This window comes from Muntiacus reevesi, chromosome 1 (genome assembly GCF_963930625.1).
Source record: "Muntiacus reevesi chromosome 1, mMunRee1.1, whole genome shotgun sequence".
NCBI lineage: Eukaryota > Metazoa > Chordata > Mammalia > Artiodactyla > Cervidae > Muntiacus > Muntiacus reevesi.
The window spans coordinates 91,969,010-91,983,596 of record NC_089249.1 but is presented as its reverse complement, the minus strand read 5'-3'; the positions used below and the strand labels follow the sequence as shown (position 1 = coordinate 91,983,596).

The window sequence follows — 14,587 nt, the reverse complement described above, 5'->3', positions numbered from 1 at the left end:
TGCAGCCAGGGTGGGCTTCTTTTCCTGTTTTTATTATTTACCTCCAAGCTTATATTGTGCTCCAATTCTTAATGAGAAAAAGAGAAAAATGCATTATAGATTTCTAAAAATATGGTATGCTGCTGTTGTCCTTTTAAATCTCTCAAACAATATAGAATATTACAAAGTTGAGGGTAAAATTCTTCAACATCTTGTCACTCAGAGATGAGCATATTTAGAATATATTCTTGCATAAATACATATAGGAAAAGTGTACTAGTTTCATAAATGACATCTTGCACTAAGTTTCCTTCTGTATCTCCCTCTTGATTTTCCAGGCAAGAATACTGGAGTGGGTTGCCATTTCCTTCTCTGGGGGATCTTCCCCACCCAGAGATTGAACCTAGGTCTCCTGCATAGCAGGTGGATTCTTTACCAACTGAACCACCAGGGAGACCCTTTTTTATTTAACAACATGTTAAAACATACCTCAGTAACTGAAGATGTATTTTGTCGTTTATAATTTACTTACCAGTATAGTTGGACATTTAAATCATCTTTTATTTATTTATTGTTTTTACATTTTTGTGTGACTATAACTTCAGTAGAACTCTTCCATCAGAAGACATGCAAGTATATGTTAATAGATATTGTCATAATGCCTTCCAGAAAAGTTTTTCCAACTTAACATCACCCCACATCTCTACCAAGGCCAGATTTTTATTGTGAGTTAAAGACTCTCAGTTTACAGCTCTAAATTCAGATCCATTAGTATTCTCATATGGTATCTGTCTTGCTGCCACCTCAAATAACATGAGATGTTATTATACTGATTTCCTGCCTCAATTCTCAAAATCTGTTTCTTCCCCTTTTTATTTCTTTTCTTTAATTGGAACTTAAATTTCCTGGTTTTTCAACTTAGAAGTCTGATGTGATCTTTACTGTTGTCTCTTTCCCCCTGAATCTTCCTATTAAATATATTGCTAAGGCTAATAGATTCTATTTATCATATCATGAATATCCAGATAGGAGAAGGTATCTGTAGTTAAGATTATGCTGTCCCACAGTTGTTTTAAAAAGACACTTAAAAAAATACATACTCTCTTGATTAGGCAGTCTTAATGTAAACTTTTAGGGATATAATCACATTTCTACCTCTAAAATTTAATTAACATATACTTAAAATGAAATTTAGAAATACTGTTTTTCCCACTATTTCATGTAAAATTTTTGTTCAAACTATTCAACTTACATCTTTAGTATTTTGTCAATACTGGAATGAGTCACCTAACAATTTTCTAGTTCACTTCCTCCTTCGTCTCTTCCATCTAAGTTGCTTGAGACATTGTAGTTTTTAAATCTGTATATAATACTGTCCCAGCCACAAGTACAATTCGAGCAAAATGTTGGCATATGTTCATGATCTCATAACCTAAGTATGGACTGAATTGCTTTTTTCAAAAAGTGATGACCAGGGAATTCCCTGGTGGTCCAGTGGTTACGTCTCCACACTTTCACTGTCTAAGGCACAGGTTCAATCCCTGGTTGGGAAACTAAGATCCAACAAGCTGTGTGGGAAAATATAGACACTTACTACCTTTAAAACAAACGAGTAAAACCTGGTCATTGAAAGATTGCTTAATAGTGACATTGTCACATGCAGTTGTAAAGTAATCTCCCAAGAAAAAATTACTGAATCTTCTCACTTTATTTGCACCCCGCCCCTAACCCCCAGCAATTGTGTTAGATTGTCTCTTAAACTGTTGTTGTTGGTTCAGGCTAATATGTTTTCTTCAGACAGTATTTTGTATTTTTCAAAATAAAATAACTTACAGATCATTCTGTAATCTGAGACTTTGTAAGGCTCAAATATCAGATGGCAACCTCTTCTAAGGATGGTGTTTGGTATTGGAGAATTTTATATACATATGGGCATGTACAGTGAATGTCAAATCCATCCACTTTTCCACTAGGAATACTGACCTGGACAGTGGTCCTCACATTTTAACTGCATGCCTCATAGCTATTCTTGGCTCCCTCCTCTGTTTATTCTATACACAGAGAAGTTACCTTTTCATGATGTCAGTCTATTAATGCTTTTTATTGACTATTGTTCCTGTTACCTGGATAACCCTTAATGTTATCATTAGCATATGAACTCTCCAGGTTGATGGGGAAGCATTTACTCTCTATTAATACTTAGTAATTCTGATGTCCTGGGGGTAGGGAGTTAGTGCCAAGGACCGCTACATTGTGGGAGTTTTGTCTCTATTTCTCTCTGAATGCTTTTATCTCCTGCTTCTAGGGATTGGGAACAGCAGTTTATATACCCATTATTTTGTAGATAGATATATACATTCAATGTATCAATATTTTGTACTGAAAAGAGTCTGCAAAATGTGCTGAGTTTAAAAGTTAGGGTGTTATGTGTCAGCTTCTGGCATTTTTTCAGTGTGATCCAAAATGTTTTATAGTCTTTGGAGTTGATATTTCAGTGGACAAAGAGTAACTCTTTTTTCCCCTCTATTTTTGATTTTTTCTCTTTGTTTTGTTCTGTATTAGAGAACCTTTTATAAAAATGATTTATGTTGTCACATTGCTCAGACAACTCCCTTTCAATTCTTAGACCTAAATTCAGGACTATCAATCTGATCAGGCCATTTAACACCTTTGGTTGTGGTTTTTGCTGTGTAGTTTCATAGCATTCACTAATTGATATTGGAATTTATGGAAATTCCCATTGCCTTTTGAAATAGATTCTTTTCTTGCTGTTGGTTTAGTTTAGGGGTATGAATTCCCTCCTTCCCTTACTTCTTCCCTTCCCATCCTTCCTCCTTCACCTCCCTACCCCACCCCCCATTTTTTTTGGTGTTCTTTTGTTTGTTCAGTTCTGTCGCTCAGTCCTATCTGACTCTTTGCGACTCCATGGACTGCAGCGCACCAGGCTTCCCTGCCCGTCACCAATTCCCAGAGCGTACTCAGACTCATGTTCATCGAGTCGGTGATGCCATCCAACTATCTCATCCTCTGTCATCCCCTTCTCCTCCTGCCTTCAATCTTTCCCAGCATCAGGGTCTTTTCCAGTGAGTCAGCTCTTCGCATCAGGTGACCAAAGTATTGGAGTTTCAGCTTTCTCATCAGTCCTTCCAATGAATATTCAGGACTGATTTCCTTTAAGATTTTTTTTTTTTTTTTTTTTTTTAACACACTTTAAAAGGGAAATGGGAGACTGGAGATCTTCTGACAATATCATTTATGTTGACATTTTCTGAAAGGTCCTCATCTTTCAGCCTTATAGTTGAAGTGAGTTGGAGGGAGTGGAGGAATCTGGGGAAGGGGATATGCACAGAAATGGTCATTTATTTCTAAAGTTGAAATTCTGACTTTTTTTGAAAGGATTAAAAGTCCTTTTAAGTATGTTCCTGATTTAAACATAGAGATTAGAAATGAAAATGGGAAGTAGATTATTTTGTAATGAATGTTGACTCCACAGATTCAGATCACCTAATATAGTTTTTAGGACCTTTAAATTATCTGCTCCAGAAAATTTCCAAGGATTAGTATAAATCTATGTTTTTAAAAGCTGTCAGACAAATGCAAGCTATTAAATTCTTCTTCAGTAGTGGTTAATTCTATCAGCCTACTACCTGAACCTGGAGGTTGAGATTGTTTACATAATGATTCATCTTAAAATACAACCTGAGTTCTCTAATGGTCATTTTTTTTCCCAGTTAGACTTCTAATCAAGCACATCTGTATTCCCTTTCAGCTGTCTTTTTATTAGCTTTTATAATGAAACATCAGTAACAAATCTTCTACCTCAAGTCCTGGACATTCTGCTGAAGCATATAACTTTGATTTGCAAAGACCACTGAACCCAGTTATTCTGTTTTCAGGAAAATGACAGGGCACAATAGATGGCTTTGTACCCTCTTGTCAAAAGGATGAAGCATTAATACTATGATTCAGATATTGATGTGCCATCCAGGCACTGGTTATCTGGCATTATGACAGGTTTGCTAATGATTCCTGATGTGAGTGCCACAAAGAAAAAAATTGTGAATAGCCTCAGGTTAGCACTTGAGAAATACTGTTTTTCTTTAAGTACTAAATCTACATGATCCCATCAAATAAAAGCTTTGAAAAGAAAAAGACCCTCTTTTGATAATTTCTTATTTTTTCTACTCCTTTCTGCTAGAAAGGTTCACCTTACTGTACTCTTCCTGATACATGACTTTTAAAGGGAAAATTGTGGTAATTTTGTTGTGTTTTTTCTAGAATGTGATTTTCATTTTATTTTCCAAATAGAGATTTTAGTATTCTATAGCTTATCAGTTGAGCATTTTAGTTAAAAATAAATGGTTAGAATTTAACCTTACTATGGGGAAAATATTATCAATACTTATTAAAAACAAAGAACTAAAGGAAAACCTACACAAGTAGTGTCAACTTTTACATAGAACTTTTCAAGTTTTTTGTCATACTGCTCCACTAGGTCAGGCTTCTTTTTCCACAAATGACCTTTGAAGGGCACAGATTTTGAAAGTATGGTTTCTAGTTTTTACAAGTTTTTCTCATTGTAGTAGTAGATTTTCATTATAGAAAATTTGAAAATTCAGAACCATGAAGATAAAAGCTTTTAAAAATCACCCAATAAATATACCTGCAATAATACTTAAGTGTTGCTGACTGTTTAATAAGTATGAGTTTATGTATGACCCTTACATTTTAAAAAATTGCATCTTCTCAGATATGTTACAATTTTGGGGGTCACACTGAATGTTTTGTGCCCTGCTTTTTTCATTTAAAATACCTTATGGGTATTTGACCACATTGTTATAATCAAGACATTACTTTTAATAGTACTGCTTAATGAAAGGATTTTTGTGAGGGTTACAGTAAAGATGTGTCTCTCGGATGAATTCCATTTAAAACTCTTATCAGTGTAGCAGTCACGTTATCAAGTGTCCTTTTGGTTGGATAACCCACAAGGTCCTACTGTATAGTACAGTAACTCTGCTCAATGTTAGGTGGCAGCCTGAATGGGAGGGGAGTCTGGGGGAGAATGGATGCGTGTATATGTATGACTGAGTCCCTCAGCTGTCCACCTGAAACTGTCACACTATTGTTAATCGGCCATACTCCAAAACAAAAGGTTTAATTTTCAAAAAGTATCATTTTGGAGTGTTGAAAGAATGTTTACTCAGTGCTGTGCAAGGTTTTTGGAGGGCAGATACATAAATGAACAAAACATAGTTCCTGGCGTGTACCCCATTGTTTGTAGCAAGGACCAGCAGGGAGGAGAGGTGAAAACAAGAGCTCCTTATGTGGACCTCAGGGTTCTGTCTGGGTGCTGGCGTCAAAGAGTAGGTGAACAGAGGGTCAGCGCGCAGGCCTTTTGCTCTAACCATGTCTATATGTGCACAACACTGTGGGGCTCCAGGGGGAGTAGATACAAAACTGAAACCAGTAGGGGAAAGAGCTGGGTGTGGAGGTTAGACGGGTAGGACAAGATACCCCAGAAGTAAGAACAAATACAGACACAACAGCATTTTCCTCTGGGCCACCAACATTTTATTTATAACTCAGACCCCTGGCCATGCATCAGAATTTTTTTAGAGAAATGGTTGTTATTTGGAAATACATTCTACACAGAGATACTTGCTTTACTTAAGCAAAAAATTTAAGCAAAAACACTAAAAAAAAAATTTTTTTCAGAAAACTATACAGCATTATAATGGGTTTTATTTATACATAATGTGAATATAATGTAGCAATTTCAATGCTGTATAATGTTGAATTCTACAAGTAGTAAATAGTGTTCGACTTTTGGGCTTCCCTGGTGGCTCAGGTGAAGTATCCACCTGTAATGCGGGAGACCTGGATTCGATCCCTGGGTTTGGAAGATCCCCTGGAGGATGGCAGCCCCCTCTGGTATTCTTGCCTGGAGAATCCCCATGGACAGAGGAACTAGGGATGAGTATATTTAGTTTGGTGTAGTTCAGGGATTTTTCAAATACATAGACTACTTAAACCAAAGAGTTCTTTCTTTAGCTGTGCTCCCAGTTCTTCTGATGATAAATGCATTAAAAATAATAATCAAGGAAGGGAGGGAAGGAAGGAAAGAAAGGGAGGGAGAAAAGCAAACTTGTCTAGGGTGTGCTGGGCAAGGACCAAGTGTGCAGCGGCAAACTTGACGTTAAAGTGTCAGTGAGGTAGGACCCAGGGCAGTGGGTGAATCCTGACCGATGTGTTTATGAGGACTGCTTCCAGGAACCAGTGGAGAGTGGACACTCCCATTTTAATGTGTACTCCTGCCCTAACTTGTAATACAAAGAATGTGACCTCCAGCAGACAAAGACAAAACTGTATCCTCTCATTTACATGTAGAGTGTGTTAGAGATAGAAACAGAAACTCATGTTCTCATAGAAATAAAGAGCAGAATGGTGGTTTTCAGGGGCTGGATATGGGGAAATGGGGAGATGTTGGTCAAAGGGTACAAACATACAGTCCTAAGGTGGCTAAGTTCTGGGGTTTTAATGTACAGCGTGATGACTGTAATACCAGATTACATGTGTCAAAGTTGTTATCTTAAATATTATCACTGTGCCTTCATTAAATGGGAAGTATGTGAAAAAGTGGGGTTGCAAACCTTGTTACGGTAATTGTCTAGCAATATATACATGCATCAGATTTCCCAGGTGATGCTAGTGGTAAAGAACCTGCCTGCCAATGCAGAAGATGTAAGAGACATGGGTTCTATCTCTGGGTTGGGAAGATCCCCTGGAGGAGGTCATGGCAACCCACTCCAGTATTCTCACCTGGAGAATCCCATGGACAGAGGAGCCTGTCGGGCTACAGTCCGTAGGGTTGAAAAGAGTCGGACATGACTGAAGCGACTTAGCGCCCGTATACATGCATCAGATGGTCACATGTATACCTTAAACTTATATATATGTCAATAATATCTTAAAAGGCTGAGGAAAAAAAGAATGTGCCCTCCGTGAGCGGGAGTCTTTTTCTTAACTACTGAGGTGGAAGCAGGATTCTGCAGAAGACACCAACTGCTTGATCTCTTCACTGTGCTTTTTCATACTGTAACTCAGAAGGGTCCTGGAAACTGGCCAGTTTTAAACACTGAAGTGGCTCAGGAGACTCCAGAAGATCTAGTGCTTTTCAAATTTGGGACAGAATGAGAATTTAGTTATATAAATTATTTAAAAAATGCATTAGGTTCCACTTGCCTGTAATGAGAGGCATACTTAAACAGTTATATTGGTAAGGATCATCCAAGTTTATAACTTTGAATATGCTCTTACAGATAAAAGAATAGAAATAACAAGGTGGCGTTTGAGCACAAGTATGAAATATAGATGTGGCCAGTAAGAATATATCTGTAAGTTGTTCGCTTATAGCAGTTATGAAGGGCCTAGGTGTAATACCTGAGTTAGTTGAAATTCTTTGAAGTTATTGTTTCAAGGTTCTACTCAACCCGCTGGCCCTCGGAACTCTTGTCTCAGCTTGTGTAAGCTCTTCCTCACTTTCTAAGAACCAGCTTTACTGGATTTCTCTCAGTTCCTGTCAGCACTGTGTTCTTTCCCTCCTCAAGTAAATGCCTTCACATGTACCACTCACTCTACCAACACCCCCCTCCTTTTTTAAACTTGGTTGTCTCCTGTTTATCCTTCAGTTTTCAGCTCCAGTGCAATTCCTCAGTGACATCTTTGCAGATTTCCTAGACTTAGGATCTAGGCTATAGATTCCCACAGTGCTCTGTACTTCTCAATCATAATGCTCTCACGTCTGAAATTTCTTTCTCAGTGTTCATCATCCCTGTGAGACTTTTAGTTCATTTGGGTGCACTCTCATTCACTGCCTTACCCCTAAGAGCTTCAGGAAATCTCAGGGCTCAGTAAATCTTTTTTTTTTTTAATACGATAAATGTGACAGTTTTAGGAAAAGTGAGCTCTTTTGAAAGATGGTCTTCTAGGCTTGTATTCTTATACCTTTACGCAAGAGAAAAAATTCAGCAAAAGATAGGCAGGTAGGTGGATGGATGGAAAAAGGAAGAGAAAGGGGTATTCTAGCACAGTGCTTATTGTTCAGGTTCTAGAGCCAGATTAATTGGGTTCAGATACCAGGTCTGCTACTTCCAGTGATATAACCTTGGCCAAGTCACTTCTCTATCCCTCAGCTCCCTACCTGTAAAATAATAATGATAATAATATCTACCTTAAAATTTTCATGAGGCGTAAGTGAAAATGTATAGCATGTGTGTGAAAGTGAAAGTTGCTCAGTTCTTTGTGACCCATGGTCTATACAGTCCATGCAATTCTCCAGGCCAGAATACTGGAGTGGATAGCTGTTCCCTTCTCCAGGAGATCTTCCCAACTCAGGGACTGAACCCAGGTCTCCTGCATTGCAGGTGGATTCTTTACCAGCTGAGCCACAAGGGAAGCATATATGTACAATATAATAATTATCATTATAAAATAGCAGTCCTAGTCATCATTGTTCTCTATTTCTCATTTTCTTTTCATTCTTACATCTTCCTTTCAGAAAAGGCAGAAAAAGGGTTTGGGTTTTTTTTCCCCTACCTCTATACTTGCTATCCCTGGTGGAACTAGAAGACAGTAGACTTTTTTAAATTTAGCCTCGTTTTGTATTTCAGGATAGCCAGATACCATTTTATGAACACATTTAAAAACATTAACAAAGAAAAGAATTTGAGGAATTGGCATTAAAAACTATCATTAAAACTTAATTTTAAAGACATGGAGTTTGCAGTATCAATGGAGAATTTACTTCAACATTTTGAGAGAGTCCAAATAAAGTTAATTTCATTATTTAAGAAGCACAGTTTGAAATAAAGTTTTGTATAGACTGTTGAATACTCTTATCAGTTGAGTATTCTAAAATTTCATGTATTCGATGATGGAGAGTGTAAAATGAACAATAAAAAATACAAAATTAAGCTGATTCACACATTCTATGTGCTTGATCCTGGGATTAAATCTATAAAACCACAGCTTTGCCCCTAAGATGGCTGACAAACTTCTATGTTTAATAACCCTATAAGATATTTTAAAATAACTTTTGTGCTATAGAAGGTGTTTTACTATGAAATATATAGATTCTGATTGTCTAGAGAAAATTACAATTTCACAAACAAGTGGACTGCAGTTTGGTTTCTTTTGTCTTAGAAAACGTCTGACTTTAACCAAAGAGCCAGTTTGGAATTAAGCTTATATGTATCTTTTTCATTGATTTCATAGAGCTTAGGAGGTAGAGGAAGCAACGAAATGCTTTGCTCTTGAGTCTGGGTCTAATGGGAAATGACCCCTGCGTAACATCATTTGTGTTAAGCTAGTTGGATTGAACCGTTTGGGGAATTTCACCAGGCTATCTTACAGTCATAGTAAAGAAGAAAAGTAGGACATGGTTATGCCCGTACTTTGCCTCTGAGGAAAACAGATTTTTTTTTTAAAGTTTATGGCATCTATAGGTGTGATTCTAAGACTAGCAATTTCTAAAAGATAAGTTATGTGATGAAATTCTTATAGGTACAAAGAATGTTCTGAGCAGCTCGAGATTTTTAAAAGATGTATATGATTAATAATTGGATGGAACACATAATCACATTTGTAGAGTGCTAAGTAAACTAAGAAACATCGAAGAATTTCCTGAATTGCCAAAGCTCAAAAGGAGTTTAGATACTTTGGAGAGCTCAAAGAGCTTTTAAGTTTGTGTTTGGAGCAAGAGTAGTGAGAAGGAACTGGTAGGCTTACTGTGAGAAGACATTATTGGTAGTTCTTTACAGGCAGAAATCAGTTCTGTGCCATTCTTAGTTTGTGTCTGTAGTCTTGAACTGGAAGAATTACTTTAACAACAATAAAAGATAAACAGCTTCAAGTGAGGGAAATTAAATTTTAAAAAGATGAAGAGCTCATGAGAGTATCATTCACTTTAAATGAAACTAAATTTTCAAGACATAGTTGAGTTGCCCTCCCAGGAGTTAAAGGGACTCTCAGATGTGATCCCAGGGTTATTGTCAGTATTCTTTGTGAAACCATGAATGTGGGAAGTACCAAGAGACTGAGGCGAGACAAATGTTCCAGTTTCCAAAAAGGCGTAGATTGTGAAAATGCAAGTCCACTTCCCTGACTTTAAGCTCCGACGACATTTGAAGAGATTGTAAACAATAAAATTAATAAAATATTGGAAGTGTTCAGAAAAGAATGGGATGATCTCCATGAATCAACTCAAATGTATAAGAACAAAACATGCCAAACTGACCTCATTTTTTTCTTCTTTTCTATTTTATAAGTACTATTGGATTAGACAATAGTAAAGACTTGTCATATCTTGACTTTGGCAAGTGATTGACAAAGTCTCCTAGACAATCTTTATGGAAAAGGCAGTGAAATGTTGGCAATTAAATTGATTTACAGCTGCTTGCATGACCACACCTATGCCAGCATGCCACAGTGTTTACCTAAATAATAACCAGTGACTCTGTACACTGATTCCTTAAAGAGTAAAGAAAGTAAAAGTGAAAGTCACTCAGTCATGTCTGACTCTTTGTGACCTGGTGTACTAATACAGTCCATGGAATTCTCCAGGCCAAAATACTGGAGTGGGTAGCCTTTCCCTTCTTCAGGTGATCTTCCCAACCCAGGGATCAAACCCAGATCTCCCGAATTGTGGGCCGATTCTTAACCAGCTGAGCCGCCAGGGAAGCCCAAGAATACTGGAGTAAGTAGCCTATCCCTGCTCCAGCGGATCTTCCCAACCCAGGAATTGAACTGGGGTCTCCTGCATTGCAGGCAGATTCTTTGCCAACTGAGCTATCAGGGAAGCCCCCTTAAAGAGTAATGGTAGTGAATATTAATTGGCATACATCCAGGAAGTGTGAATTTGAGTCATGAGTTCTTTTGATTATGGATTTATTCATGTGATTGAGAGTTCAGTTATAGACTTTTCCTCTCCTAAACTGTATTTGTAAGCTTTATAGATCTGTTTTTAAGTTTAATAAATCAACTTGACTTACAAGTCACTTAAAAGTCAAAGAATAATCTTAGCACTTTGAAGCAAAGGCTGACTGAGTAAAAATGCAATTATGAAGAGTCCTTTTTTCTCATTTGTTTAACAACTGCATTAATCCCAAATAGATGTTTTTCATCCTCTTGAAATGTCAAGTTGCTGTGAAACTTTTTTAAAACAAAAGGCAGACTTTCATATATAATTCAGTAATATAGATAATCTCTCCATTATCTCTGCGAGCTAATGTTTCTGTTGGCCTTATGGTAATTCCATAGCCACCTGCCTATTTAGGATATTTGTACTTCAAAAAAACAAAACAAATTTCCTGGAACTGCATCAAAGAGGGAAGTGTAATATTCCATCCCGTTAACAAAAGTTTTTTTGGTTTCTTGAAATAAGGACATTCATGATGACTGCTACATCCAACATATTTTATTATTATTATTAACTTTTAAGAATGCCAATCTATATAATTTGTTAATCTTTTATCATTGACATTTTATTGATGTTTGTAATATTTTTTCCCAACATCCGAGAAATGTGATGACATCTTTGAATAGTTTTCATACTTTAAATAAAATATCCCATTTACGAAATTGTACTTCACGTTTTTCTTTGCAACTGTTCATCTCAGTGTTGCATCCAGAGTCCCCGTAGAAGTTGAGGGTAAAGATTAGGAAGCAGTTCTTACTCTGATAAATCTAGGTGTCATTCTTTAACCCTTTCTGCTTTAATGATTCTCTCAGTCTAAAGTTCTTGTGGGCCCTTGAAACAGGAATTGAATTCATTTCCCCTGTTGAGAGCCCCTCATACTGTAATTTGTGATCCATGATTTTTATTATGGCTTTGTCTTTAATTACATCTAATTCAATGGCTGTTGCTTTTATAGATTGGTAGATTAACACTCAATGTGAGTTTTTAGCATTTTATAGTTATCTGTGAGTCATGCCGTATTTTATAGTAAAGCTTCAAAAACTTTTTTAAACCTTGAATTTAATAAGTGTTTACTCAGATTGTCTTCTTTAATAAAATAAGCATTATCCTTTATCTAGATTAAATCTATTTTTGAAAATATGTTGGCTAGGAGGTTTTGAAGTCTATATAATTTATTTTAGGTAGAAAAAAGTGATTCATTTTCTGTCTAGTCAAAACCCTAGCCAAACCTCCACAGACATCACTAAACACTTTCAAGCACTTATGTAACAATCCACCAAAGCTTTTGTATAGTGATTATTACAATGCGATCAAAACACTTTTTACCTAGTTTTCAAAATATTTAATAAACTCATAATTGGGTTTGGTTTTGTTTAGTAAGCAGTGTGACTGTACAGTACTGATTATGAATTGGGTTTTTCTTCTACCCAGCAATGAATAAGTACTGTGATAAAAAAAAATGAAAGAACATGAATCCATCTAAATTGGACTTTGGTTGGTGGGGCCACTAAATGTCCTGGCAGAAGCAGCCTCAGACCACAGATTGCTCAGTGTTATCCTTGTAAATATCCGTCAGGTTTCCTTCTTTGACCACATGGTTTCCCCCTTCCTCAGTATCTATTTTTGACAATGCAAAACAGGGACCTTTTGGTTTGTGTTTATTAGTTTAGAACATGAATGTTATCTCCAAACCTTAGAAGGACTCTGATTTCCTGCTTATTTTAGTACTCGCTCATACAGGTTATGTTTATTTATTTACGTGAGAAAAGAGAGGATTAGAAATGCTATGTTATGAAATAACAGTTGAAAGAATGAACTGATCTGTAGTAACCTTTTGAATTATCTAATTTGGCCATAACTATATTGTTTGAAGTAAAGTGTATATTTTAATCAACCAGTCATTTCTTATTCAGTAACATAATCTGTTTTGTTTTAGCATTGCTCTTTTTGAGTTACTGAAATCTTATCTAATGAAAAGTGTTTGTATTATTTTGAGTTCAACCATTATTACAAATTCACTGCTACCAGATTTCTGCAGCTCCCTATTTTTCTGCTAATATTTCTTTGATACCCCTAATATTCTTCTTTTTAATCTCCCATTTTCCCCACAAATAAGAAAGAAACCTTTCATTCTTACTCATTTACGTGGTATCTAGGAGTCAAACAAATGGACAGAGAATGCCTGTTCCATCTAGTGATAGGCAGGAGGTTCTTAATAGGACTCATTTGGCATGTTAGAGATGAGAAAGATGGACTTGTGGGCAGAACATAGTTTGAGAAGGGGAAGGGTGGGTGAGTTTGGGTCCGAGATGGTCAGAGCTGGAACATGTAGGTCTTGCTAGGCCCTGTTTAAAATTTTGAATTATATTCCAAGAGCAGCAAGAAGTCGTTATTTGGCTCTAAACAGAGTAGCGATCATCTGACTTATGTTTTAAAATCTCATTCTGGCTTCTTTGGGAATGATGGAAGCAGGAAGGAACCAAAAATGGGTGCAAGGGAATGGATTAGAAGGCTTCTGCAGAATTCCAGGTGAGAAATCTTGGTGGATTAGCTTAGGGTGGTAGCAATGGAAATAGAGAGAGGAAGTAGGCAGTTATGGGATGTGTGTTGAAGGGAGAACTGACAAAAATTGCTAATTAATTGCATTAAGGGATAGAAGTAAAAAGAAGAAATTGAGGATGACTTCTAGGTTTGTTCTATTGGATTGTTGTTCTTTTTCAGTGCACTGCACCATGCCAGGCTTCCCTGTCCCTCACCATCTCCCAGAGTTTGCCCCAGTTCATGTCCATTGAATCAGTGATGCCGTTTAGCCATCTCATCCTCTGTCGCCCTCTCCTCCTTCTGCCTTCAATCTTTCCCAGAGTCAGTCTTTTCCAGTTAATCAGCTGTTTGCATGAGATGGCCAAAGTATTGGAGCTTCAGCTTCAGCAGGATTGTGGTAATTTTCTAAGATTAGAGGAGAGAAATGTAATGGGAGAGGATAGAATTAAGAGTTCTGTCTTGGTCATCTGAAATTTGAGGTACTTATTTATCTGCAATATAGATGAAGGAGTCTGATGCATTTGGAGTCTGGTGGAGTTAGGTCAGGGATAGAGACATGATAAGAATTTGGAACTTACCTGTTTATGGATTGTACTTAAAGTCATGGGATTGAATGAAATTACCTTGGATATTTGACTCTCTGACCCATACCTCCTCTCTCTCTTGCCATGTAAAATTATTCCCACATTGTATATTACAGGTGTGTATTTTAATTATAGTACCTATAATAATTTGGTTACAGTTATGTTATTTTGAATAAAATACTCTGATTTCTTTTATCCTATTTATGGCTAAATGGTTTAAGGGTATTCATTAACTAGCACTGATATTTAACTGAAGACCTAACAATTATTTATTTTGTCTTGTGTTTTTTTTGTTGTTGTAGGCAAAGTCATTAATAAAGATTTGCGACATTACCTAAGTCTTCAGTTTCAGAAAGGATCAATTGACCATAAACTGCAGCAAGTGATCAGAGATAATCTTTACTTGAGAACCATTCCATGTAAGTATAAGATAGAATCAAAGAAATGTGGCCAGGATATCTTTATTTAATCAAATATCTAGAAATAATTCTCTAGAGAATCTCAA

At 36.6% G+C, this 14,587-nt stretch overlaps 1 protein-coding gene across 2 annotated transcripts in view; it reads left to right on the top strand.

Annotated features, from left to right (window-relative positions):
* The window catches only part of MAGI3 (membrane associated guanylate kinase, WW and PDZ domain containing 3), a 253,176-nt gene that overhangs the window by 121,537 nt on the left and 117,052 nt on the right, over positions 1–14,587 (top strand). For both annotated transcript variants that reach the window (XM_065906784.1, XM_065906776.1), the window contains exon 2: positions 14,385–14,501. In XM_065906784.1, coding sequence (XP_065762856.1) covers positions 14,385–14,501 — 117 coding nt within the window. The remainder of the gene's footprint in view (positions 1–14,384; positions 14,502–14,587) is intronic.